This window comes from Ambystoma mexicanum, chromosome 5p (assembly GCF_040938575.1).
Source record: "Ambystoma mexicanum isolate Mex_15411 chromosome 5p, UKY_AmexF1_1, whole genome shotgun sequence".
Lineage (NCBI taxonomy): Eukaryota > Metazoa > Chordata > Amphibia > Caudata > Ambystomatidae > Ambystoma > Ambystoma mexicanum.
The window spans coordinates 1,360,561,355-1,360,587,382 of record NC_090930.1 but is presented as its reverse complement, the minus strand read 5'-3'; the positions used below and the strand labels follow the sequence as shown (position 1 = coordinate 1,360,587,382).

Genomic DNA, 26,028 nt, shown 5'->3' with positions numbered 1-26,028 from the left:
ACGCAACCTGTTTGAGGTGAGTCTGTTCCAGAGGTGAGTGATTATTGCTTCTGTTGAGCCTTGCCACCTCTCGTGGTTGTGTATATGTACTGCTGTGTAATCGTTATTCATGAGCATGTGAATCCATGCCAGACCTCATGCTGGATTTAAGTAACTTACTTGTAACCATGGTTCTGGCATGGATTCACATGCAAACCCTGCCTCCTTCCCCTCTGGGGCTCTTCTAGGTTCATACTGCCACTTCACATGCTTACTAAATCTGAAGATGGCCACCAGGGCTGGAGCTTATGGGAGGACTGTCATTGGATGGAAAGTGATTGGTTGAGAGGGGAAATACAGTTTTAAAGTGAAAGTAAAGTGAAAATGTTTTTTCTTTTAGCGAGCATTGACGACAGGGAATATTCATGAGCATGTGAATCCATGCAAGACCCATGTGTCAAGACTTGATGGTCGTGTAGACGATGATACCTCCATCCCCAAGTACCACTCGAGCAAACAATGAGTTACTGCCTGAGCGATCCTTGAGGCCACAGGTGGTGAACATCGTCAGCCGGAACCAGGAATGCCGGAAAATGCCCCCCGGACCACTGTAAGGCAAACAAGTGGGTTAGATAATAAACACAAACCCAGACCTGAATACTTAATGAATCTACAAGGGGCCTTACCCTGAGTAGTTGGTCGGAACCCAATGTTGGTGTGGGGAATGTTGTCTGAGGCAGCCGGCAGAGGTTGACGACAGGGTGGCAGCATGGCAAGGCACTTGAGAAGGTGTAGTCACCACCTGATGCAGGAAACTTGAAACTGTGAGTCAATCAGGTAGAGGAGTCCTGAATGGTACGTGATCCAAAGAACAGAGTCAAAGGCTGTAACAAAGGGGAAATTCAACAGCAGTCCGATGGGAAAACCGAGGTCGTGTCCAGGAGAAAGCAAGTTCTAGCAAAGGTACAAAAGGGGAATCCAAACCAATCCGAGAGAGGAGCCGAGGTCGTATTCAGGAGTTAGCAAGTTCCAGGCAAAAGTACAATGAGGGGAAGAACCAGATCAGTATCCAAAAATCAATCCGAGGTCGAGGTAGCAAGGTTAGTCCGTAGTGCGTAGAACGCCAAACAGGAATCAGCTGTGAAGCGCTGAATGGCAGTCAGCGCATCGCTTTTGAACGCTGAACCGCGATCACGTGACCGTGATTCCCGTCACCCGTCACGTGATCGAACGTGCTGAGAAGGGCTCCCCAGGCGTCGGCAACGGAGACGTTGCAGGATGCCTGTGGCGCGTCTCCACGGCAACTGCCAACGCCGGAACGGGAAACGAGGCAGAAGCCGGCGTTGACGTTCCTGGCCAACCCCTTGCCAGCAGGCCTGCAGATGAGAGCGTGTCCTGACACGTGTGGGGACCTGATGTGCCATATGTGCCTGCTGTGTTTTCGTGGTGGTGGGGGTCGGGTTTCGGGGTGTGTCAGAGGGGAGCGTGGATGGGGGCGTGACACCATGCTGGAGAACAATAGTTAAGATAAGTAACTTAAACCTTTTTCTTGGTGATTAATATAAAGGAGAGAATGATAAAAATGAATGCTCAATTCTTTCTCCCTTTAGCAGTGAGAACAGTACTTTGAAGTACAATGATTTGATTTAGAGGTGAAAGTGGCAAATGGTAAAATGTCTAATAGAAATTTCATTAAAGAAATACCCTGGTCCGGTTTAACTATCCAATTTTAATAATGTTTAAAGTCCCAAGTCTCCTTTATTAACAACTACCTTCTTAATTTTTGCCCTTTAGTGTCATCTGACAGCGGTCAACCCATTGTCCAATCATTCAAAACTGTTTTAGCTCCATTAATGTTTTGGGAGTATTGACACTAAAAATAAAACTGCTTTCTTCTTCGATCTATGTATCCTTTCTGTACATTTGTCCTTTTTTGCTACTCAAAAATTTGTGTTTTGTTCACATAGACCTAAGTACTCCTGTATCACTGTAAGGTTATTATAATAATCTCTAACACCAAATCCCACAGTCTTTGTAGAGGAATAGGGACACATTTCTCATCTCAGGTTATTTTTGTTGTAGAGTACAAAAATAGCATGTGTTAAAGGCATTTATATTCATGCTTTTTACTCTACTCCCTCTGCTCTGCCATACAAATCCAGTTACACGAATGTCAGCATGATATTTCCAAACTAGTGATAATGCATTGGATTTCCATGGAATCTGTCTGCTGTTCACACCTCCTAAAAGCAGGCAAGTTCTATAGGAATCCGTTATAATTTCTGTCTGCCATGCATAACTGGCAGGTGGTATTTTCACGATGTGAACTGCGAAGTGTATAAATAAGGTGCAAAGGCGATTGCACAGAAGGCCCTCGTTTGCCTGATGATCGCCGGTGCCCTCCTGCATCTTGGGGAAGTTAGAGCACCACTGATGTGCATGTATGCCGATTCGGATCGAAAGAATTATTGAGGGACTCGATGCCTGGTAATATTGTGGATGCTACTAAAAGCCCTGCTGTGCCACCAACATTTAAATCCGACTTACTAGATTCGAGTAGAAGTGTTGCTTTTACATGCCCAGATGGTCATTTTAAATGTATCCTACTTGGCGATTTCAAGCTTGGTTACAATGACCTGTCTGACCTCAAATCAGCCTCTCCCACACACTCACTCCAAGACATGAGCTTTACGCAATTGGTCTCATCCCATATGCATATTAAGGATTGAATTCTTGACTGGATCTTGACCACCAACTCCACTGTCAACATCTCTCAGATTAGTCTAGTGCCCTGGTCAGATCACCACCGTATTGAGTTCATTCTGTCCCTTACCAAGCCAGCCCGCCTACTGCACCCATGCCCACCCACATCTGGGTCAGACACACCAGGAAGTTTAGACACTAGATCCTCAAGCTCACACTCCTGGATAGCCTCTCTTCTGCACCAACCCCTGCACTGAAACCAAGAAGAAATCACAGACCTCTACCACCAGATCCTCCTGCACACCATACACCTGCAAGCTCCCTTGAAACGCAAACTGCCCAAACCGCACACACATGATAATATCTGGTTCTCAGATGAGCTCATCAGCTTCCCCAGAAACAAGAGAGCGCTTGAGCATTATTCAGAAGGCACCCTATACCTAGCAATGGTGCTAATTTATCCAATGCTTCTAAGACATACAAAAAAGCCATTATCTCGCACAAACTAAGCTCTTATGACACCAGAATCTCCAATGGGAGCTCCAACTCTAAAGAACTATTTGTTATCATAAGAGAATTGGAAAACCATGTCCCTTCTAACACCCAGACCAATTCCGACAATGCATGGTGTACCACCATTCACACAGCGCTCACTAATAACATTGACCTACTATGCAGAAAAATCAACGCCAAGAAAACCCACCTAGCTGCCAAATCCCTACCTCCACCCCCTTTGGAACTCCTCTTCCCCCCAACCCTCTCCTGCTCTCACTATTCACTTTATCACAAGTTACCCAAGCCTTTGCATTGGACTTTATCCAGTCTCTAAAACCCTCTTATTGCAATTACTGTCCAATTACCAATGTTCCTTTCCTGCTCAAAATCCTAGTCCTCATCACCTACCTGCAGGTACAACATTTCCTCGACACCATCACCTCCTGGCAGCTAGACTATCAGCCATCGGACCGAAACATAGCACGAAACTGCTCTAATTGACCTGAAAATATATCTCGACATCATATGCGACTCAGGCAACCTTGCCCTTCTCCGTCTCCTTCACCGCTCTGCAGCCTTTGATCTCGTTGACCATGACATTGTCTGCTCACACCTTAGCTCCCACTTTCAATTCTCACAAACGCTGTCAACTGGGCCAAGTCTTTCCTCAATGTTCGATCCTCAAGAGTCTTCATTGCTAACTCTGCTGCCGACCCCACACCTGTCTCCTTTGGCGTTCCCCAAGGGTCCTGTCTCTCACCTACATTATGCAACAAATATACTAAACCATTGTTTGACATCCTGGACTCTCTTGGCATTATCGACACAACTTTGCCGATCATACGCAAATCCTTCTCCCACTCACCAGCACTTACCTCAAAGACGCGGTCACAATGAAAAATGTCTACAGCACCGTCCAAAACTGGATAGCTAACAACCTCTGCCTCAACGATGATAAGACAGAGCTATTCATAGTGGGCTCTCCCCACCACCTCAAACTACGTAATTCTGTCTACTCCTCCTTCACCACTGATGCTCAGTTATCCAAGTCCTCAAACAGGTTAAAACACCAGGGGTTTATTTCAACACAGAACATACCATGTCTAAGCACATCAGCACCTTTGCATCCTCAACGGCCTACACCTCCAAGCTCATTGCACTGAGCAGACAATTTCTCTCCACCAGTAACTGCTTCATGTTCTCCAGATATCTGATACTCAGTAAACTGGATTACTCCAATGTCCTCTTCAAGGGCATGACAACCGGTAAACTAAATCTCTCTGTGCTGCTTTAGGACTCTGTCGATCTGATCACAACACGGCAGCAAGCTCAGAAGCTCACTGGCTACCTATCAAAGCCCAGATTGACTTCAAAACACTTTCCATTGCCCACTGCTACATCTATAAAGAAGCCCCCTATTATCTGAATAACAGCATCACCAAGAACCATCAGTCACGTGCTCTCCGCTCATCTAACCACACCTAATTTGTTACACCCCGATACAAACATGCCAGATCAGGGTGTGTGAACTTCAAGGTCACAGCCCCTACTCTCTGGAACTCACTGCCTCCCCACATCAAAAATTAGCCCTCCTATCTTGCCTTCAAGAGGCTTGTGAAAACAGGCGGTTTGATAAATACGATTAAGCATGCTGTTCATGTCCCACCGCACTACCTATATTACTATGGGCCGCATTACACGGTAGGCGGTAACCATGGCGCTATTAGCGCCATGGTTGTCGCCGGTATTTTACCGTGTCCGCATTGGCGGATGGCGGAATTACCGCCCTACTCCAAGGTGAGCGGGGGCGGTAATTCCCCATTCACCAAGGCACTTCCCCATTCCCATTTTTGCCCCTATAGGGCTCAATGGGAATGGGGAAGGTGCTAATTACGGTACCGCAAATTGCGGTACCGTAATTAGCACCAAGGTCCCTTTGCGGCACACTACTTTAACAGCTGGTAAAACCAGCCGTTAAGGTCGGGTCCCGCAAAGGGAACTCGTAGTAAGGCGGTAAGGGTTTACCGGTACCGGTGCCCTTACCGGTACCGGTAAACCCTTACCGCCTACCGTGTAATGAGGCCCTATGTCATTGCTCCATGATGTAACCTACTGGTTATTTGATGTTTGCTGTTTTGGTCCAAACGCTGTGATACCCCTTGGTCTTAGGCGTAACATAAATGCTCAAAATAAATAAATATTCGGCATGCTTTTTACTCTTTCTTTTTGCAGATTGCAGTGCAAAGACAGAGGTCCCCGCTGTGCAATTTTCACAAATCCGGAAAATGGCCCCTACTACGTTTGCCCTACATTAAAAAGAAATCAGCTCTTTCTCTTGAATTTATTTTTTAAGACAGCAGTCACTGTAGAAGAATTTCTTTTTTTTACACTTGAACAGCTGCAAAGTGAAATAGTGTAGAACAGTTGTACAGAAATATAGAATGTCAAATCAGCATTCACATTAAAAGGAGAATCGAAAAAGCCAACTCCACAACACTGTTTCTACAATTTAGAGGAGCAACACCATCTCAGCCTTTATTTTATTTATTTGATTTATTTACTTATACCGCGCTGATAGCCCGCAGGCATTAGGGCACCAACAGTAACACAAGACAATGAACTTACAGTGTGGCAAGACACATAACAAAAAACATGATAGAGCGCTGCCTAACTAAGCTAGTCTAGCTATAACCTGTTTGGTATAAGCCTATGTTGCAGTGCATCTAAATGAAAATCTCTTTTGACCAAAGTGAAGAAAACAAAAGCAGTTCAGAAGGGCCGCTTCTTTTGCCCTTCCCACAAGAACCCCCTAAACGAAACTCATGTGTTATTTTTCCATGCTCCCTTGTTGCACTACCTCTGTGTTTGTATTCAAATGTTGCGGTCTGTAAAAGTATTTATATTCTGCAGTGATGAGCACTTGGGTTTTTCGTAAGAGTATGTTTCTGCAATAATAGCTAAGTACACAAGATTCATCAGCAATGTGTTAACTAATGTTAACTTAGTGTAACATTTTCTGTTTTATTTTAGGGGATGTTTTGTTAGCAACTGCTTTTCTGTCTTACTCTGGACCCTTCAACCAAGAGTTCCGTAATCTATTGCTGACTGATTGGAGAAAGGAAATGAAAGCCCGAAAAATTCCATTTGGCAACAATCTGAATATCACTGAGATGCTGATCGATGGACCAACAATCAGTGAATGGAACCTACAGGGTCTTCCGAACGATGACCTCTCCATTCAGAATGGAATCATTGTTACTAAAGCAGCTCGCTACCCATTGCTAATTGATCCACAGACCCAGGGAAAAATATGGATAAAAAACAAAGAAAACAGGAACGAACTTCAGGTATAGAGGTGGAGAGTACAGCATTTGTTTAAAGCTATGTTTTCAATCAAACCTTTCTGTGATCAAATTTTATAATGCCTTTTAAAATGTAAAATGTGTTGTGAAAATGAGATGTCAAATAAGCAGAACATTGTCTCCTTTCATTTATTTCAAACACGAGTCATTGTTGATTTATCTTTCCTCATTTTAGGATATGTAACTAATTGCCCATCACTCCCTTTGTGTAGATGTGAGGTGGTAGAGCCCTGTGGATGGTGCCATTTTTATCCTGTTCCTAATGCAGATTCTGCATCAATGAAATAGAGATCTTATCTCCTAATATGAGCCAAGTCCTTCCTCCACCCATCTATATATATATATTTTTAAACTTCTCTTTATTGGCATTAAGAGTATAACAGGCACCATGTGCCAACAAACCCAACATCCTCCATTCCCCTCCCCGGTACTTTCCCACATTTCAAATAATACTTATTGTTCGTTATGTCTTAAGTCATGATAACATCCGACAGTATTGGATTCAATTCAGTAACTTTAAGAGAAAGGTATTAATTGTGTTTCATATAGGTTCATTTTTGCAGAATGTTCATATCCCGCTCGTCCTAACAGTACATGATTCCAACTATGGCGTATTTGGCTTATCTTCCCCGCCAGCGGGATGTCCCATCCGGAAGTGCGTGTAAGCATCCCACATGTTTCTGTCAGCACACCGGTTGCCAGTCATTGGGCCTCATTACACGGATGGTGGAGAACCATGGCGCTATAAGCGCCATGGTTCATGCCGGTAAAATACCGGGACTGCCTTGGTGGAAAGGGGAATTACCGCCCCATTCCAAGGTCGGCGGGGCGGTAATTCCCCCTTCCACCATTGCCCTTCCCCATTCCCATTTTTGCCCCATAGGGCATATTGGGAATGGGGAAGGTGCTAATTACGGTACCGCAAATTGCGGTACCGTAATTAGCTCCCTGGGTCCCTTTGCGGGTTGGTTTTTAACGCCTGCAAAAAGCAGGCGTTAAATTCTCCAACCCGCAAAGGGATCTCGTAGTAAGGCGGTAAGGATTTAGCGATACCGGTAAAATACCGGTACCGGTAAATCCTTACCGCTATCTGTGTAATGAGGCCCATTGACCCCCACCCGCTTTCCATGTCATTGTAATATAGAATATCCGCTTTCCATCGAGAGATTTTTGGGCTCTGTCCCCCCCGCACCCTCCCCACTCCCTTCATCGCTACTCGTCTCTTAGCCAGTATTAGGAGAAACCCGACAAGTTTCCGTGTATGTTTGGGCACCATTTTAGTGTAACCGAGCAGGGCTATCAGCGGATCCGGGTCTATCTCCTTGCCCGTGATACCCCCAATGTCTCGAATACCTGTTCCCAGAATTGTCGAAGGCCTGAACATCCCCAGGCTACGTGGAGGAAGTCCGCCAATGTACTATTGCACCTGGTGCATTTACCTGAGGTGTCCGGGAAATATTCTTTCAGCTTAGCCGGCGTGTGATAGAATTGGTGTAAATATATAAAATTACTTAGTTTAAACCGTGCATTGAGAGCCCCCTTTCTGGTCATTTCGCAACAGTATTTCCCCACTGCCTCCGAGATTTCCCGTCCCAGGGTCTCTTCCCATTTTTTCCGTGGCGAGATCCTCACCTCCTCCCCTGAGTTCATGCGCATAGCGTACATTCCTGATATTACCCTACTACTCAAGCCTCCGTGAAGCAGTCTGTCTAATATGTGGGAATCCTGTGGTTGTTCAGGGAAGGTTGTGAACAATTGCCGCAGGGTTACCTGCAATCTATAGTACAGGAATATGTCCAAAGCTGATAGTTCACCCTTTTCCCTCAGCATATCCAATGTTATGAACTTCCCATTGGGGAAGAGTTCCCTGAAGTGCGCCACCACCAGCCTTTTCACCAGAGCCACAAACCCTTTCCCACCAGTAATAGGGATACCCGGGACATGCATCACAGGGAGTCTAGGGGAGTAGAGGACCTCTCCCTTCGATTTATGTTCTATGCAGGTCCAAGCTCAGCAGGTTATGTCTACCATGTTTGATGTCCGTTGTGTTCTATCTGATGCTGTGAGTATAATCGATCACAGCAAGGCTGGCGACGCGATTGATCTCTCCACTTCCACATGCCATCTGCCCCCTTGCATTTCATACCAATAATGGAGAAACCCCGCCTGTGCCACATATAGTAGGTTTCAAATTCAGGTAGTGCCAAACCTCCCTCCTGTATAGGTGCCGCAAGTTTGTCCCATGACACCCTGGCCCGTTTACCCGCCCAGATGAACTGCAGTATTGCTGAACTCAGGTCTCTAAAGTATTCCCCTGCTACTGCTATTGGGACATTTAACAAAACATACAAAAACCTAGGGAGTAAGGTCATTTTAACAACAGATATCCAGCCATACAAATTAAGAGGAAGGTTCTTCCACCTAGACATGGGTTCCTTCACTTGCTCTAAAACCCTCATATAATTGCTGGTGTACACCACGTTTTTATCCCTGGCAATATTGATCCCCAGCTGACGTGTTTCGACCATATGTCATTGGAATCCCCACCCGTCCTGGTACCGCACAACCCCTTTGGTTAATGGGAAAAGAACTGACTTAGAAGCATTAACCTTTAGCCCCGAAAGTTCCCCAAATTGCTGTACATCCCTCATAATCTGGTCCAGGTTAGTATTGGGATCCTTGATGAACAGCACCATGTCATCTGCATATAACAATATTACTACTCTATGGGTGTGCAGTTGGACTCTGTGGTGTAAGTGCAACTCTCTTATTCTTTCCGCCAGCGGCTCGATTGCCAGGGCGAACAGCAATGGTGAGAAGGGGCACCCCTGTCGTGTCCCCCTCTCCAACACTGTAGTCGGTGTTAACTGACCATTCACCCTTACCTTAGCTACCGGTTGCTTGTATAATAGTGAGACCATAGCTATGTACTGCTCTCCCATCACCATGCGTCGCAACACAGAGAACAGAAACGGCCACTCAATTGAGTCAAACACCTTAGTAGCATCCAGTAGGGCCTCCACTATTGAGTCCTCCTGTTGTGCAGCTGCAGTCAACCCGAACATTCTCCTGAGCCCATACGAGATAGAGCACCCCGGGATGAAGCCCGCTTGGTCCACCCTCACGATTGCTGGCATCATGGGCGAGAGTCGAGATGCCAAGATTTTTGCTAAGATCTTATTATCTATGTTGATAAGCGATATTGGGCGGTAGGAAGAGCAATCATTACTAGGCTTATCCAGCTTTAACAACGCCACTACCATTGCTTCCCTCGGAGAATCTGGGAGATGCTCCGCCTCCGGGCTGTGTTGAAACATCTCCAACAGGTAGGCAGCAAGCTTGTCCGCAAAATATTTATAAAATTCCACGGTGAACCCATCAGGCCCCAGGCGACTTTACGTTGGGCAAAGATTTGATAGCGTTCAACACTTCCGCCAGTGTCAGTGGGTGGCCCAGTTGTTCCCTACTGTTCGTCTGTACACCAGTGTAGCGCAACCTAATTCAGGTACGTATCTATCTCCGCCTGGGAGGCGTGAGTTTGGGAGGAGTATAATTGTTCATAAAACTCAAAGAACTGCCGTACTATCTCTTTGTCTTCAAATCGATCCACCTCTTGATCATCTGCTATCGCCAAGATCCTATCTCTAAGGTTGTCCATCTTAGTCGCCCTTGCCAGTGTTCTCCCTGGGGCCTGTCCCACCCCATATTGGCGTATCGCCACCTGACCCCCTATATATTTAACATCTCTAAGCGCTAGACCCTGGAAATCCTTTAGTTGTTGCAAAATCTCAGCATGTTCTTGATTTGTTGGGGTAGGGGCCACTGTGCATCACTCTTAACTTACTCTCCTTATCAGCCAGTTCCCTTCTGATTTGTCTTAATATTTCTGCTTCCTTGGATATACATTCCCCTCAGATCACACACTTAAAACTTTCCCACAGTGTCCCCATGGATTTCACTGATCCCACATTGATTTAAAAAAAGTTATCTATGGCTGTTGTCAAGCCTTCCCGGAACACTGTGTCTGTGCGGCCTTCGCTTTTGAAACTCCAGGAAAGTTCCTCTTTCTCCTGGCCCGTCAGCTCAATGTCCAGTAGTACGAGGGCATGGTCTGACAAGGTACGGGTGAGAATTCCCACTCCCTCACCTGTTCCAGTAGTTATGTGAAACCAGAAAGAAGTCCAATCGTGACGCCGAATTGTGGGGTGTTGAGTGGCACGTGTATTGCTTCTCATTTTGATTTCTAACCCTCCATACATCTTTGACCTCCCATGTTAGAGCCATGCCCTGTATCCTACTTGTCCCTCTCCCCCCTGTTCGATGGCTATCCCCTGTTCGGTCATATGTGGGGTTCATGACTGCACTGAAGTCGCCGGCTCAGATTATCTCGCTCAGTGGCACCTTCCCCAGTTGCTGATCTATCCATTCCAATGTATCTACCGTGTCTTGGTTCGGCCCATAGTAATTAATTAGCGTGTTTAACTTCCCTTGGATAGTGCCCTGGACAACAAGAGCTCTGCCCTCCCTATCCTTAGTAACACCGGTCTGTCGAAACCCAACAGAGCCTTGTATAATAGTGCCCACACCTCTTGCATACGAAGATTATGATGAAAAGTATCTATGGCAGCACCAGCTTTTCCCAAATTTAGACTCCACCTCCGGTGTTAAATGAGTTTCTTGTTAAAAGGAAATCCCCACCCGATGCCTCTGCATATACAAAAGAACCTTTCAACACTTTGAAGGACAGTTCAGCCCCCTGACATTCCAGGTAACAAAGCTAAGTGTTGCCATCGCCCTTTATCAGGACATGAGTTTCTCTGGGATTCCGATCCCTCTGACTTTATGTCCTCCTCGCTCTCATTCTTTCACAACATATAAACACCGGACAATATATCTGCCGTATGGTACTCGTACCGGTTGAGCCCCACCCACATTCCCCCGCCAGCAGCCCCATGTTTGTATTGACTCCTTCCTCTTCACCCCCCACCGACAACCCCAATTCATCAGTATTCTGCAAGCCCTCCCCCTTCTTATCTCCCCTCAATAGCTCCAACTTGTTATTTCCCTGAACTCCCAACCTCCCCCCGCTGATCACCCCAACTCATCAGCTGACTCCCTTCCCTTACCCAAACAGAAAATATGAGATTTCGTATGGGGGCAGCTTAGAGCCCAGCCGTCCACCACACCTCTAAAGCCTCGTGGCTCCCAACGGACACATTTGCATGGGACACCACCAGTTTTCAAGTATCGTGCCTTATTAAGGGCCAGTGTCGTCAGCCCTAATATCACCCATTGTTTCCTTGTTGCTGAGGGAGTCTTGGTTGCAGTTCCAAGAAGGCATTGGCCTCTTCCGGAGTCTAAAAATCGATTGCTCGTCCCTCGTGCTCTATTCAGAGTTTGGCTGAAAACAGCATGGCATAGCGGATTACTCTGTCCTTTAGTTATTTCTTGATTTCCACGAATGTCCTTCTGGATGCCTGGACTTTGTCTGAAAAGTCCGGGAAGAGTTTTATAGTGTCTCCCTTATAGGTGACTGTGCCTTTTTCTTGAGCTTTGCTCAGAGCAGTGTCTCTATCCCGATCATTTAATATATGAGCTATGATTGGACGAGCTGGTGCTCCCGGTATTGGCCTCTTCCCACTCGGGATTCGGTGTACTCTTTCAACTATGTACACTGCAGAAAACTCTTCGGGTCCAAGCGCCTCCTTTAAGATCACCTCCACGAGGTGCTCCATATTCCTCCACTACACCGACTCTGGTACACCAATTATCCTTAGATTGTTCCTTCTGGAACGCGACTCCAGGTCATCCTGCTTATCAGCAAGCTCCTTCAGCGCCCGCTTCACAAGGGTCATGTCTCTGGCCACTGACACCGACCCATCCTCCACAATTGACACCCTTCCCTCCACCTCGCCCAGCCGCTCACTGTATTTGTCCAAGCGAACCTGCATGTCATTAACGTTGCAGGTAAGTGTGTCCATCTTCCCGTCCAGAGACTGTATGCTAGACTGTAGTTGGTTAAACATCTCCTTGATGTCCTGGAATGCTCCTGCAGGGTCCTGAGATGCCTTTTGTGGTTGGGTTTCCGGGGACACATCCATTGGTTTGTTATTTCTGGATTGCAATGGTGTCTCGAAATGCAGTTTGGGCTGTTGTTTACCCTTTTTGACGGATTTGGACATCCTCCGTGCTCAGGTGTTACGTAGATAAGCTTACAGGGACTTCTCAAGCTCATCTTCTTGGAGGCTGCCCCAAACTGTAGTTTCTCTGATGCACTTCTCTCGTCCTTCGCAAGAGAGACCCAGGGTCCGTCTTTCGGTTTGGTAATGCCACTGGTGAAGCCCTCCGTGAACCCTAGGGTGCCTGGTCTGTGGGGCGTTGTCCCTCTTTCAGTTGTCTTCCCCCTGGCAATATGTCCCTCTCCAGTTGTTTGTGTGTAGGCCCCGTCCTCAGACAACTCTGGATCTTGTTTTGCCACTTGATTAATAGGTGTCCTTGGATGTTGGGTATCCCCAGCCTCAATGATTGTGGTCAATTGAGTTTTCCAGTGGCCCTCAAGCTCTTTCCCCTTCTGTTCTTCCCTTCTGTCAGTAGTGGCCTGCTGCCTACGACAAGGGTGGTAGCTACAGATGGATGGAAGGGGTCCCCTCCAGCTGTTAATGTTATACTCGCTGCACCAGTATGTCTGGCAGCCTACTTCACCCCAACATTCTCAGGTCACTTTTCACCCCAGAGAGTATGAAGCGCTGCGTTGTCCTTCGTGTGTTAGGTATACAGTTCTATTGAGCTACCAGCAGTGCGGTTGCTATGATCAACAATGTTCAGGGGGCACTGCCGCCGTGTATATTGCTTACTCCTTGGGTGTCTGTCGTGTACCACCACCGACCCCCACGTTATATGGCCAGAATCCAACCACAATTTAGCAGAGGGGCGAGGGTCCCGTTGTTCAGAGGTGTTGGTGATGGAGAAAGTTCAGTCTCACTTTGTGGGCCTTTTGTTCTGGCTCATGAACCCTGCACAGGCCTCTCATTTCTGGCAATGATACTGCACTGGTTCCTGTCCCCACTCCGTGGAGGATCCCACATTTTATCAGGACAGAGTCACTACAGTGCAGTCCCCTCTCCCTGATCTGGTTCTGTGGGGATCTTCCTCCCCCCTCAAACCCTCCACCAGGGGGTGCACCTGACGGCTGGTGACATGTGTTCCTTCTCTGTACAATGGCGCTGCACACTCCAAGCACTCTCCAGCCCTGACCCCATCCGCTTATTTGGTCAGCATTGGTTGCGCCCCACAGCGTCACCACCGGTGTTCACTCCGCTCCCAGCCGGCTGGCAGCTGCTCCAGGGCGCCGGAGGGGGATGAGGGGAAGGGCACCTCGCTTCGCAGCGGAGCTCACAGTGCCTCACATGTGGCCAGCTCTGTGGGTCCCCCGCAGCAGGCTGGCGACCAGCAGGCAGGCTAAACAAAGTTCTGGGCCTCCCCAGGGCTGTGTAAGCGAGGCACCTAGGTTACCTCACTGTTGCGTCTAAATCACAGCTCAGCAGGCTCCTCCAGTCTCCTCACAGCACCGGAGGGCGCACACCCCCAGTCACGCCAGCCCACCGGGTCTTCAGTCTCCACGCTCCCCAGGGTGTCGCCCTTGCAGCGGCACCCAGTTCTCAGGGTGAGGGAGGGCCTCTGATTGGGATAGTCACCCAATGTCCTCACATTTTGCAGGTCTGCTTTCCACCACTCGGCCGCTTCATTGGGACCAGCGTTTGGAGACGTGCCGTGTGCAATGTTTGCAATGTAGAAAAACCGTCAGGAAAGCCAAGGGGATGATGGGAAGGCTCCAAACCTCCCGCTCCCCTGGGTCCTAGTGCCCGTAAGATTCGCCAGCGCTATTACGTGCGCCGGCTTGAGGAGAAGTATCTTGGAGTGGGCCCAGAGGCCTAATGCGAACGCGATAGCTCACGGCTCCGGCCGTGCCTCCTGGGTGAAATATAAGATGGATATCAGAAACGCAGCTAAGCACTCACTCACCAGAAGACATTTCTTTATGAAATATAATTCCTGTGTGCGCGCTCCCACATAGACGAAAAAAATATATCTAAACACAGAAACGAAATCTCTATCTTCACACTGTCATCACCTCAATAAGGAATATATATGGAATACTCAGGAAATTGTTGTGGGGAGGCGGACACCCACAAATTGCCTTAAGCACCTTGCAGCGCTCCATATGGGAAGGCGGTATCCGACTCCCCCGCCTACAAATATATTACTGGGCCTCCCAGATGGCAGTAGTAATTGATATTTAACACAACAGTCCCGAACTACCACACATCCGAGCGGATACACAGACAGGACAGGGGCCCTCCCCACTAGAGAGCCTCTATCAGAACATATCACGTCCAACCCCTAGTACAATAACAGCCCACAGAGCAGGGACGTAATTTCACCAAAATGCCAGGGGTAGCGGAAGTGACATCACACGACCCTTGTCCCCCTGATGACATTACAGGAGGTGATGCCATTTGACCCCGACCCGAAGTGATATCGCAGGAAGCGATGGAACACGACTTTTCACCCGTTGACAAAACAGGAAGTGTCATCACATAGCATTGTACACTACGAAAAATATGGTTACGATATCACTATAATGTGATGTACATTTCATACAAGAATGGATCGCCATATCTATCGTTAAGATCAGTGTATATAGGCCCAGATTACTAAATTACTGTGAATCCAAGCCGACGTCCATGACCAAATGATAATGATGTGTTATTATATAGCACTTACGCTTAAGAGCTTTATATAGAAAAAATGTACACCCAATATCACCCAAACTGTGTTGGTACTCATTTATCGACCTCAGAAGGATGAAAGACTGAGTTGAGGCATTTAAGAAAAGACTAAATCAGTGACTCGCCCCCCGAAGTGTGCCTGAAATAAACCTTTGATGAGTCTAGCAATTATTGTATAGAATTCCAGAAAGACACACTATTTGGTATTCCTATTCTTTCTTATTTAGGTTCAGTGCTGAAAGTGTTAGACTTGTGGCTCTCCTGTTCTTATTTTTCTTTTTTTTTAAAAGGGGCCTGAACAAGAAAGCCAGCCACTACAGAAGTAAAGAGCCACATGGTGCTGGCCACAGCCCAGGAGCTTGCATTACGAAAAAAAAAAAATGTTTTCTTTTTTTTTTAAGACAGAGGTCGCAAGGAAGACCCCAGAGGTCGCAGTTGCGACCTCTGGCGACCCCCAAATGACGTCCCTGCCACAGAGCACAGATATGGAGAGATGTACACAAATACCTAGGGTGGGAGGAGAAGATTACACCGGTGCAGCCCCTGTGGAGAAATAGACATCTACCAGAGCTGAACAAGCTCTCAAAGTGGGCAGGTTGGGAAGCAGTGGGGATAACCAGGATCAAGGACATGGTACAGGATGGTAAAATAGTGCCCTTTCAGACCCTAAGAAATAGATTTGGCCTACCTCTGACAGAACACTTCCACTATAGACGGAGGCTACATGCACTTACATCACGCGCGATAGACCTATCCAATATGCCTGAATGCACACCAATTGAGAGGAACATTGTACTAGAGAGAATAGATACCAAGATAACCTCCACAATGTACAACGCAATCTCCTCATTTGCAACACCAGAGCTCTGTGGCCTAAAAGCCAAATGGGAAAAAGATGTGGGACCATTGCAACCAGAGGACTGGACCACGGCCCTCACGTACCACAGAGAAATAGCCATATCTACCAAAATCAGACTGATACAACTCAAAATACTGCACAGGATATACTACCCAAGAGAGGCGCTATACCAATGGGGGAAAGAAACAGATCCCAACTGTCTAAGATGTAACCAGGAGAGGGGAACCTTTTTCCACATCCTATGGGAATGCCCACAAATTCAACTCTTCTGGCAGAGATGCTGCCAAAGACTCTCAACGGTCATTGGCCGAGTGATACCTATGGACCGTAAATTGTTAATACTGGGAATAGACGAGAACATTGAGATGTCCCGCTTCGAAAAACTTCTATTCACAACAGCCACAGGGCTTGCAAAAAGAAATGTGGCACAGCTGTAGGCCTGAAGTTTCGCTCCACAATACGAGCAATGGGTAACAGATGTGGATGCGTGTATAGCAATGGAAACAAGAGTATACACCACCAAAGGCTGCCCCGCCAAGGTGCGTAAAATCTGGCAAAGATGCGAGGACAATTAGAGACACCAATTGGTAACACGCAAGGCCTGTTGATCAGCTGCGATCTACCTGAACTGTATGTATAACACAAGGCCACAAACCGGAATATGTAGGTGTACCCATACAATGTACACTCATATGAGCTGTGCATTAAGAATGTTTGTATGTTTAGAATGTATTGATTAAGTGCTGTTTTTATAAAGAAAATCAATAAAATGTGTTATAAAAAAAATAAGGATTATATATGCAGTGCATTGACTGTGAACATATAATAAGGCAATTAAGACAAATCCATGTTTCTGAGAGCTGCAGCTAAAAGAAAGAGGAAGGGACCTAGTGCAGGGGTCTCTTATACTGAGGACTAGCACTTGATAGGTGGAGGATGTAAGCTTCAGGACTACCAAGGACTATAGAGGTTCATGGGTCTTGTAGTGCCCATGGTGGAACTTTTGAAAATTCCTTATTTGAACGCTTTTAACTTTTGGATTTCCCTTTTCTCATGGACTTATGAGTAAAACAAAAATTCCCAATTTAAATGGTGGTGATGGGTATCATTAGTGGGGTTGTGACATTACTCAGTATCTGACATGCATGCATGTGCAGTGGCATTTATACTCACCAAGCAGCCATGTATCGCCATGCCGCCCAGCTTCTAGGTCCCGGTTTAGGGTTGACATTCTGTAAATGAAACTGTCGTGGGTGGACCCTGGATAGTTGGCATATACTGAGGTGAGGATTCCCTTGGCATCACATACTACCTGCACGTTGATGGAATGCCAGTGCTTGCGGTTTCTATGGATGTGCTCAGATGCCCTGGGGGGACATAGAGCCACATGGGTGCAATCAATGGCACCTAGCACTTTGGGGAATTGTGCCACCCCATAGAAATCCTGGACGGCAGCCTGCCTTTCTGCAGGTGTTCTGGGCAGGTATATGTGCCTGCGGACTGATGGGCGTGCAGTCATGATGGCCAACACCTGGTGTAGGCAGCGTGACTGCGTGGCCTGTGACACCCCCCCCACTATAGCACTTGTCCGCTGAAATGATCCAGTGGCTAAGAAGTGCAGTACATTGAGGACCTTCTCCAGGGGGCTGAGTGCTTGGGAGCACAGGGTGGGTGATGTGAGGTCATCCTCCCACTCACTCATCAGATTGAGTATTATGTGAGGTGGAAACCTGTACCTCCCATACACCTGGTCATCAGGCATCCCAAAAAGGCTGGTTCTGGGTGTAAAAATTCTGGGCCTGACTATCCTCCTCTGCCTCCTGCGGTATCCCATGACCACTGCTGCTAGGAACAGTATATTCATCTTGGCGTCTAAGCTTGTTTGTTGTTTGCGCGCTCTTTTATGCTGCGCGGGTCCACGTACGCCTGCTTCCTGCTGGCGTACGTGTTTCCGGATTAGCACGACTTTTTTGGCCCACGCATTAGCCCAGTTCGATTCCATGAATACGTGTTGTAGACGCACGTGTGGGCGTTCCTCTCATTTGCCTCCTGCACTTCCCCTGTGATGCCCACATTTTCATGCGTTGTTCCCCATTCCGCGTGTTCCGCCCCCTGTTCCGCCTACTTTTGTTGTATGCGCTGCGCTATGTGCGCTTTTGCTGTGCGCTTAGCGCACGCTGTTTGGAGACGTGTGCGCCAGCGTGCAGAATTTTAGCGCACATCCAGGGATTTACACGCACACGGACTTCCATGAATCGCTGTGCTCGGGTTTTGCTGTGATTTTCGCACTTGCACTGTGATTCGCACGCTTGCGCCGAAAATTTCAGCGCACATTAATTCCATGAATCGGCCTCTCAGTGTGAAGGTTAAGCTGGGAGATGACCAGCTTTTCCCGGAGTTTGCTTAGGAAAAGAGTGATGGAGATTGGACGATACTTAGCTGGGCAGGAATGGTCAGCAGAAGGTTTCTTAAGAAGAGGGTGCACAAGGGAGTGCTTCAGGGGTGGAGGGGAAGACTCCAGTGGCGAAGGAGTGGTTGCAGAAATCAGCCAGAGCAGGAGCCAGGGTGTCAATGTGGTCCTTGATGGTTTTGGAGGAACAGGGTTGAACCTGTTTTGACGAGACTTTCATAGATCGGACTTGTCTAAAAACCTTGTCTGAGGAGAACAGGGGACAGGCAGAGAAGGAGGGAGGAGAGGTGGCCGAAGAAGGACCAGAGGAAGAGCACGGAGTAGATGGAGGAGGGGGAGAGGAAGAGAGAGAGGACAAGATGTCCTGAGTTTTAGAGATAAAATGAGAAGCCAAGGGCATGCCGAGGGCCTGGGAGGGGACAGGAGAGGTAGAGATTGCAACAGGATTGGCCAGCTCCTTGCTGATTTTGAAGAGTTCGGCCGAGTTGTTAGATGCCGCGGAGACGTGGGCTTGGATGTGGGCTCTCTTCTTGGTGTGGACGGAGAGCCAGTATTGCCTTTGGAGCAGGCGGCAGGTTAGTTTGTCAGAGGATGTACCGGAATGTACCGGAAGTACGCCATTTCCTCTCAGCCACTTGCGTTTAAGGGTGTCGAGGTCTGAGTCGTACCAGGAGTTTGGCTTTGGGCTTCAAGCAGATCCTCATGACAGTGGCAAGAGCATCAAGATTATCAGATATAGCAGAGTGGAGCATTGAAAGGGCTGTGTCAGGGTGTGAGTCAGCCAGGGTGGGGGGGAGAAAGTGGCGGCGAAAGCCGCAACGGACACACGCTTCATGAGTCTGATAACCTAGAAGGTAGGGGGCAGTGCTGGAGTTGGCTTCGCCTGAGGGGTAGAGAGGGTGAGATGGGAGGAAAGGAGAAAGTGATCACTCCAGGAGAGAGGAGTGGTGAGAGGGATCAAAAGGGGAAGGTCTGACGAGTGTGCCCTGCAGAGTGAGTCGGGCCAGAGGGGAGAATAGAAAGTGAGAGAGAGTCACAGAGGTCACAAAAGAGTCCAGTGGAAGGACAGAAAGCATCCAGGTGGATGGATGTTGAAGTCTCCAAGAAGGAGGAGTTGAGTGGTTGAGACCAGGAGGGATGAGGAGAGGACCGCCCACTCAGAGAGGAAGGGGGAGATCTGACCAGGTGGCCGATAGATGGTAGCCACAGTAAGGTAATGTAAAACGAAAAGGTGATGGCTGGAAGGTATAGAATTAATCATAACCACGGGCACAGCTCTAGGCAACACTCCAGACCATCGTTTTTCAGCCTGCCAAGCCATTACAGAAGGGGAAAAACCATATGCAAATCAGGCTTGGTCCTACCCCAAAAGGGGCAGTCCAGCCGAAATTGCTAGGTCATATCCCTTCTGCACGAGACCGCAAGCATCTCCAGACATGTTTCAGCCTTGTTGGGCGTCATCAGTGAGGATTAGCTTGGGTCTCGCTCACTATGTAAGAGAGGGTATGCCCAGACGTGGGTCCCTTGCTCACTGCACCATAGGGAACCAAGCTGCACCTCACTGAGAAGGCCCAACAATTCCGAAAGATGTCTGGGGTTGCTTGTGTTTTCATTCAGAGGGGACCTGGCCTAGCCATTTGGGCTGGGCTGCTACCATTGGTGGCAGTACCTGACTGATTTGCATATGGCTGGACCCCTTTTTCAATGGCGCAGACGGGCTAAAAAACGGTGGTGTGGAAGGTTGCCCAGATCAATGCCAGTGGTACAGATTCACTCAAAACCTTCTACCCATCACTTTTGTTGTCACAGTAAGGGAATGGCCAGGAGAGAGAGAGAGCCTGTAGACGAGGCATTCGAAAGAGGAGTCGGCCTGCATAGGAATGACAGATGCAGGAATCCACTCAGGGATGATCAGGGCTACACTCCCTCCTGAACGGGTGAATCTGGGTGCGGAGAGGATCTTGTAGCCATCAGGGAGGAGAGTGTCAAAGCCTGTGACAGAGCTGGCTGTGAACCATGTCTCGGTTAGACCGAGATAGCAAATACCATCAGCTTACAGTAATCATTAGATCTATGCTGTATTCAATACATGGTCACAAAATATTTTATTAATAACATTAGTTATACAAAAACACAATTCACAATTCATTCTATAAAAACGAGAGTACACTTACTTCCGTTAAATAGTAGTGAAAATTAAAAACACTGTCTACAACCCGACAATATAGTTGTGACACATGAGCCTAATTGGGTATAGGTAACATGTTATTACTAGACGTTCAACAGATGATAGGAGTGGTATTGGGGCATTAGCCAACTTTAACCTCTCTTAGCTCTTATTTTTAGGGTACATTGGTCATCTAGTGGTTACTTGTCTAGAGATGGGAACTCGACATTTTTCAGTTCTCATATATTAGTATAGGAACTTTCATCAGGAGGTATGTCACTGTGATTTAAGATAATCCAGTAAAGACAGAAAATATTAAAAAACAGTAGTTGATGTCAATAGTTGTTCTTGTCATGATCTCTGCTTCCAAAAGGTCAGGGTTTTCCCAACTCCCTTGGAAGCAGATCCATAACCCAGGTTCCGAGTGCCAACCAGTCCCAATTGGGACCTTTTGGACCCAGTCCTGGCGCCAGTGGCACCAGGCTCATAAATATGCCCAGTCCCAGCGCTGGAAGCGCCGGGCTCATAATGCTTGGGTGGACTTACCTGCAGCAGACCATGCTGCTTACTTGCCTGCCAGTTGAGCCTCTGATCCTCTTCTGTTTGGAACTACTTTTCCTGTTGGGTGGGGCAGAAGCCACTCCCTAGATTCAGAACACTGGAACTCTTCTGGAAAGCAGGAACTCTTTTCTTACCTAGGCGTGGCTGTGGAAGGAGACACCTAAGCACTACAGGAGGCTATTTAAACCACACCCGATGGATGAATCTTGCTTTGCGTTATTCTGCATCCTCTGCAGCAGAACGCTCATCGTGTCTTCTGCATCTGATCCTGGGCCTAAGGAAAAAGGCTTACCATCCTGAATCCAGTCTTCAGCAACACCTATAAAGACAAGAAAGAACAGGTTAGCATTACGGTCTTCAGTGACAGCTCTTCACTTACCTGGTCCATCGGCTGTCACCAACGCCTCGCGCTGCATTCCGGCAACTGAAAGACAAAGGCTTACCTACTCCTCGTGCGCTCCGGAGGTCTTCACACTGCATTCCGGCATCTGAAAGACAAAAGCTTACCAACTCTTCGCACGCTCCGGAGGCCTTCGGCGCTGCATCCCGCATCTGAAAGACAAAACAAGGTGCGTTTAAAGACATTGGGGAACTTTAATACTCACGTGCCATTACTCCTTTCCACATCTAACCCAGTGGGTATTCCGGCACCCTGCAGCCGCTCCGAACTTGTACCTGCAAAATAAAAAGACAGTTAGAGCGCATCGTGAAGCAGGCAACAAGCGCTTACTTACGTGCTTCCAGGCGCTTCTATTCATCACACGGGCTCCATCTTCAACTCACTTCAGCCCGTCATCCGCCATCGCCGGAACCCTGCAAAACAAGAAACATCATTACTAAAGACTTTAAAGACATTAGAATTACTCGAAACTTACCGTTCGTGCAGTAAACGACGGACAGCAGTCCTCTGAAGTCAAGAGGCCTGCTCCCCTTATCCAGTGAAGAAACTGGTTACAGCACCCTGCCCCGACGCAGATGGAGAGCACGGCGTTCACTTACCTAAGGTGAGAGCGTTAACCTTTGGGGTTCTACAGGAGAAGAGAAAGGGAAGAAGAGAGAGACATTCAATAACCCAGTTCCTTAATCCCATATTTTCTATCTGCAGACATCTTACCCTTGGAGTCAGACATACAGTGCACAGAGGTCCAGCCCAAAGAGCCAGCCGTGTGTTACACATCACCTTTGAAGATACGGTATACGCCCAGTCAAGACCGGCGCCTCTACGGGAATCAGGTGAGCGTTACAGAACGCAAAGCCTACCACAAAACTCCCGTCCAGGCGCTATGGAAACCTCGGATACCGACCAGCTAGCCCAGTTACTTGGGGAACTAAGGGCAGAAGTGCATGCAGCCCGTCAGGAAATGAACGCTCTAAGAAGGGAACTGATTATTTCCAAGGAGCGAACTGTCAGCAAATATACAATGTTAGATATACATATCAATTGCTCCAGGTAAATAGAGAAGGAAAAACAGAAAATCACCTACCTGGGCAGAATGGACGAAGGGAAATGTCCTATGGCCCGGTGGGTACCTGTAATGGATCTCGCTGACTCTCCCTGAAGATATTAGGAATTCCCCTGAAAACCCCTCCGGAGTCCTGCTCAAAGGCTTGATCCCCGAGAGGTGCCCAGGGAAACCCTCATGGGGGAAAAAACCCTGTGGAGAGCTGCTTGAGAGCGTTGTATCACCGGGATGTTCCAACGTAGGCTGAAGATTCACCTTCAGAGTTTGGGAGCTCCTAGCGATTGATATTAAGTTCTAATAAAGAATACAAAGTAGATTAGAAGATAATTTCCTTTGTCTAGCAGAGGTCAGATCCCCTTAGAAACTTTAGTTCAAATTCTTACCCCCAATTAGTAGAAAGGGAGAGTTCGATGTGGAGGAAGGACGAGATAGCCTGGAGTCCCTAGAAGTAATGAATAGCTGGGCTAAGGAAAATAGCAGAATAGAAAAGGACGGTGAGAGAGAGAAATAGCTAACGATCACTACCAATAGTAGAAACAACCATAAAAATATAAAGCCTACCAGTTCGTAAACAAAGGTAGTCTCCTGGAGACTGCTCAAAGAGTTTCGGTAGTGACCCTTGGAAGTTGAGGTAGGTATCCGTGCTCGTGGAGGGCGAGGATCTGTATTCCTGAACCAAAGAGAAACTGAGCTGGAACCGCGCTCCAAAGGGGCGTGGTTAAAGTCGTCAAAAGTCTGACGAGTATTTTCCCGTGTTTTTGTAGCGGTCTGAAAGTAAAGAGTAAAAGGGAAAAGTAACGAGATGAGAGAGTGTCAACCGAAGTCAGGGATAAGAAATAAGGACACACAGAGGTAAACTAACAAACTGACTCACGAAGCGCTTGTATACTCCTAAGAGAGTAGCAACGCACTGGACTCCTGGAGGATCCTGTTGATAAGCTGCTTGGGAGGATGTGACATCAGAGCGCTGCAATGTGTTCTGGGAAAGAACATCTAGACTGTTGCGTGTGCTATAATCGCCAGCCACGGCGGCCATGTTGAAGTGCCTACTGGGAAACGGATCTGCCGAACAAAACATGACAGTATGCCCCTTCTTAGGACCGCTCCCTCCTGGTTTGTCAGGATGCAATAGATGAAACTTTTTTACTAGTTTGGGCGCATGTACAGCTGATTTAGGTTCCCAACTCCTATCCGCGGGTGTGTAGCCTTTCCAGTCAATTAGATATTGTAAGTGACCCCGGTGATACCGTGAATCACATATCTCTTTGATCTCGAATTCAGGTCCGGAAGCAGCCATAACTGGTGGAGGACTGGTAGAGGTTTTAGGGTGACAGGAACTCCGATTGTCTGGTTTTAATTGTGAAACATGAAACACCGGATGGATGCGAGCCCATGTGCTCGGTAGACGGAGTTTGAAGGAAACTGATCCTATTGTGGCGATCACCTGAAATGGTCCAAAATATCGGGGAGAAAGTTTGGACGGGACTAGATGTCGAGGGAGAAAACGTGATGACAGCCAAACCCAGTCTCCTGGTTTGATTAACGGGGCTGGAGACCGGTGACGGTCCGCAAAATGTTTTGTTCTTTCCTGGGATTGTCGAAGCGCAGTGATAGCTGTGCGATGACCCTGCCGGATTTGATCCATCAGGAAATCTACATCAGGAAATTTGGACTCAGACTTCTTCAAGGTAGGAAATGACGATGGGTTGAACCCATAGGAACAATGGAAAGGAGAAGTACCGATTGCCGAGTGAAAAGAATTGTTATAAGCGAACTCCGCTAGAGGTAATAGATCCTTCCAATCATCCTGAGCCGCGGAGACATAGCTCCTGAGGTATCCTTCCAAGGTTTGGTTGAGTCTTTCTGTCTGGCCGTTGGATTGGGGGTGATAGCCTGAACTGAGGGCCCGTGAGATTCCAAGATGACGGCAGACAAGTTTCCAATACTGGGAGGTATATTGTGAACCTCTGTCCGAAATGATTGTCTCTGGTAAGCCATGTAAGATGAAAATATGGTTGATGAAGAGGCGAGCCATCAAGGCAGCAGACGGCACTCCGGCAAGTGGAATGAAGTGTGCCAACTTAGTAAAAGTATCTATAGTAACCATTATGGCTGAGCATCCTCGTGATGGTGGTAGATCCACTATGAAATCTGTGGAAATTATTTGCCACGGTCGTGAAGGCAAGGGCATCTTGATCAAGAGTCCTAGAGGAGCTTGTCGAGACGTTTTAGTTTGGAGACATATGGGACAGGATTTAACATATTCTTTTATGTCCTTTCTTAATGATGGCCACCAAAAGAAACGAGAAACCAATTCTTGGGTGGAGAAAAAACCCCTATGTCCAGCTGATTTTGAACTGTGGCACATATTGAGAACTTCTTCCTGAAGTGTTCGTGTCGGAATGTACGCCCTGTGCCCAAAGAAATAGCAACCGTCTTCCAAGGTTAACGCCAGTTGTGTAGACCGTGGTAGTTCTTTTTTGACAATAGGACAGGATTGTGATTTCAGACGTGAGAGGAAATCAGGCACAGTATGCAGTTCCAGAGCCATACAAGGGAAGATGGGTTCAGACCTAAAAGGGTTGTTCGGGAGCTGTTCCTTACGGGATAGAGCATCAGCCTTGAGATTTTCCTTTCCTGGAATAAATGTGAATATGATTCGAAAAGGAGAAAAGAAATGTGCCCATCTGGCTTGACGGCTGTTACATGTTTGGGCATATTGTAGGATCCGGAGGTTATGATGATCTGTCCGGACTTCCACTGGAAATTTGGCTCCCAATAGTAGATGGCGCCATTCTTCGAATGCTCGTTTGATAGCCAATAATTCTTTCTCCAGTACCGTATAGTTTAGCTCCGCCGGAGCAAGGGTTTTAGACAGATACGCTACAGGTCGTTCAAGATCTGAGTTATCTATTTGAAGCAAGACCGCCCCTAGAGCGTATTGAGAGGCGTCGGTTTCCACAATGAACCGACGGTTCTGATCAGGGGTTAGCAACACTGGAGCTGAGGTAAAAAGATCCTTAAGCCTCTTGAAGGCTTTATCCGTTGTTTCTGTCCAAAGAAAAGGAACCCCTTTCTTCAGAAGATTTGTCAAAGGCTGTGTAAGTCTGGAGAATTCAGGTATAAATCGTCGGTAGAAGTTCGAAAACCCCACAAAACGTTGAATGTCTTTACAGGAGGCAGGTGTAGGCCAGTCCTGAACAGCAGACACCTTCTCTGGGTCCATAGCTATTCCTTTGG

The 26,028-nt window shown here is 47.5% G+C and overlaps 1 protein-coding gene across 1 annotated transcript in view; it reads left to right on the top strand.

The window, feature by feature from the left end:
- DNAH5 (dynein axonemal heavy chain 5) overlaps nt 1-26,028 on the top strand; it is a 4,235,244-nt gene that overhangs the window by 3,541,823 nt on the left and 667,393 nt on the right. The window contains exon 63 of the mRNA XM_069613779.1: nt 6,208-6,524. Coding sequence (XP_069469880.1) covers nt 6,208-6,524 — 317 coding nt within the window. The remainder of the gene's footprint in view (nt 1-6,207; nt 6,525-26,028) is intronic.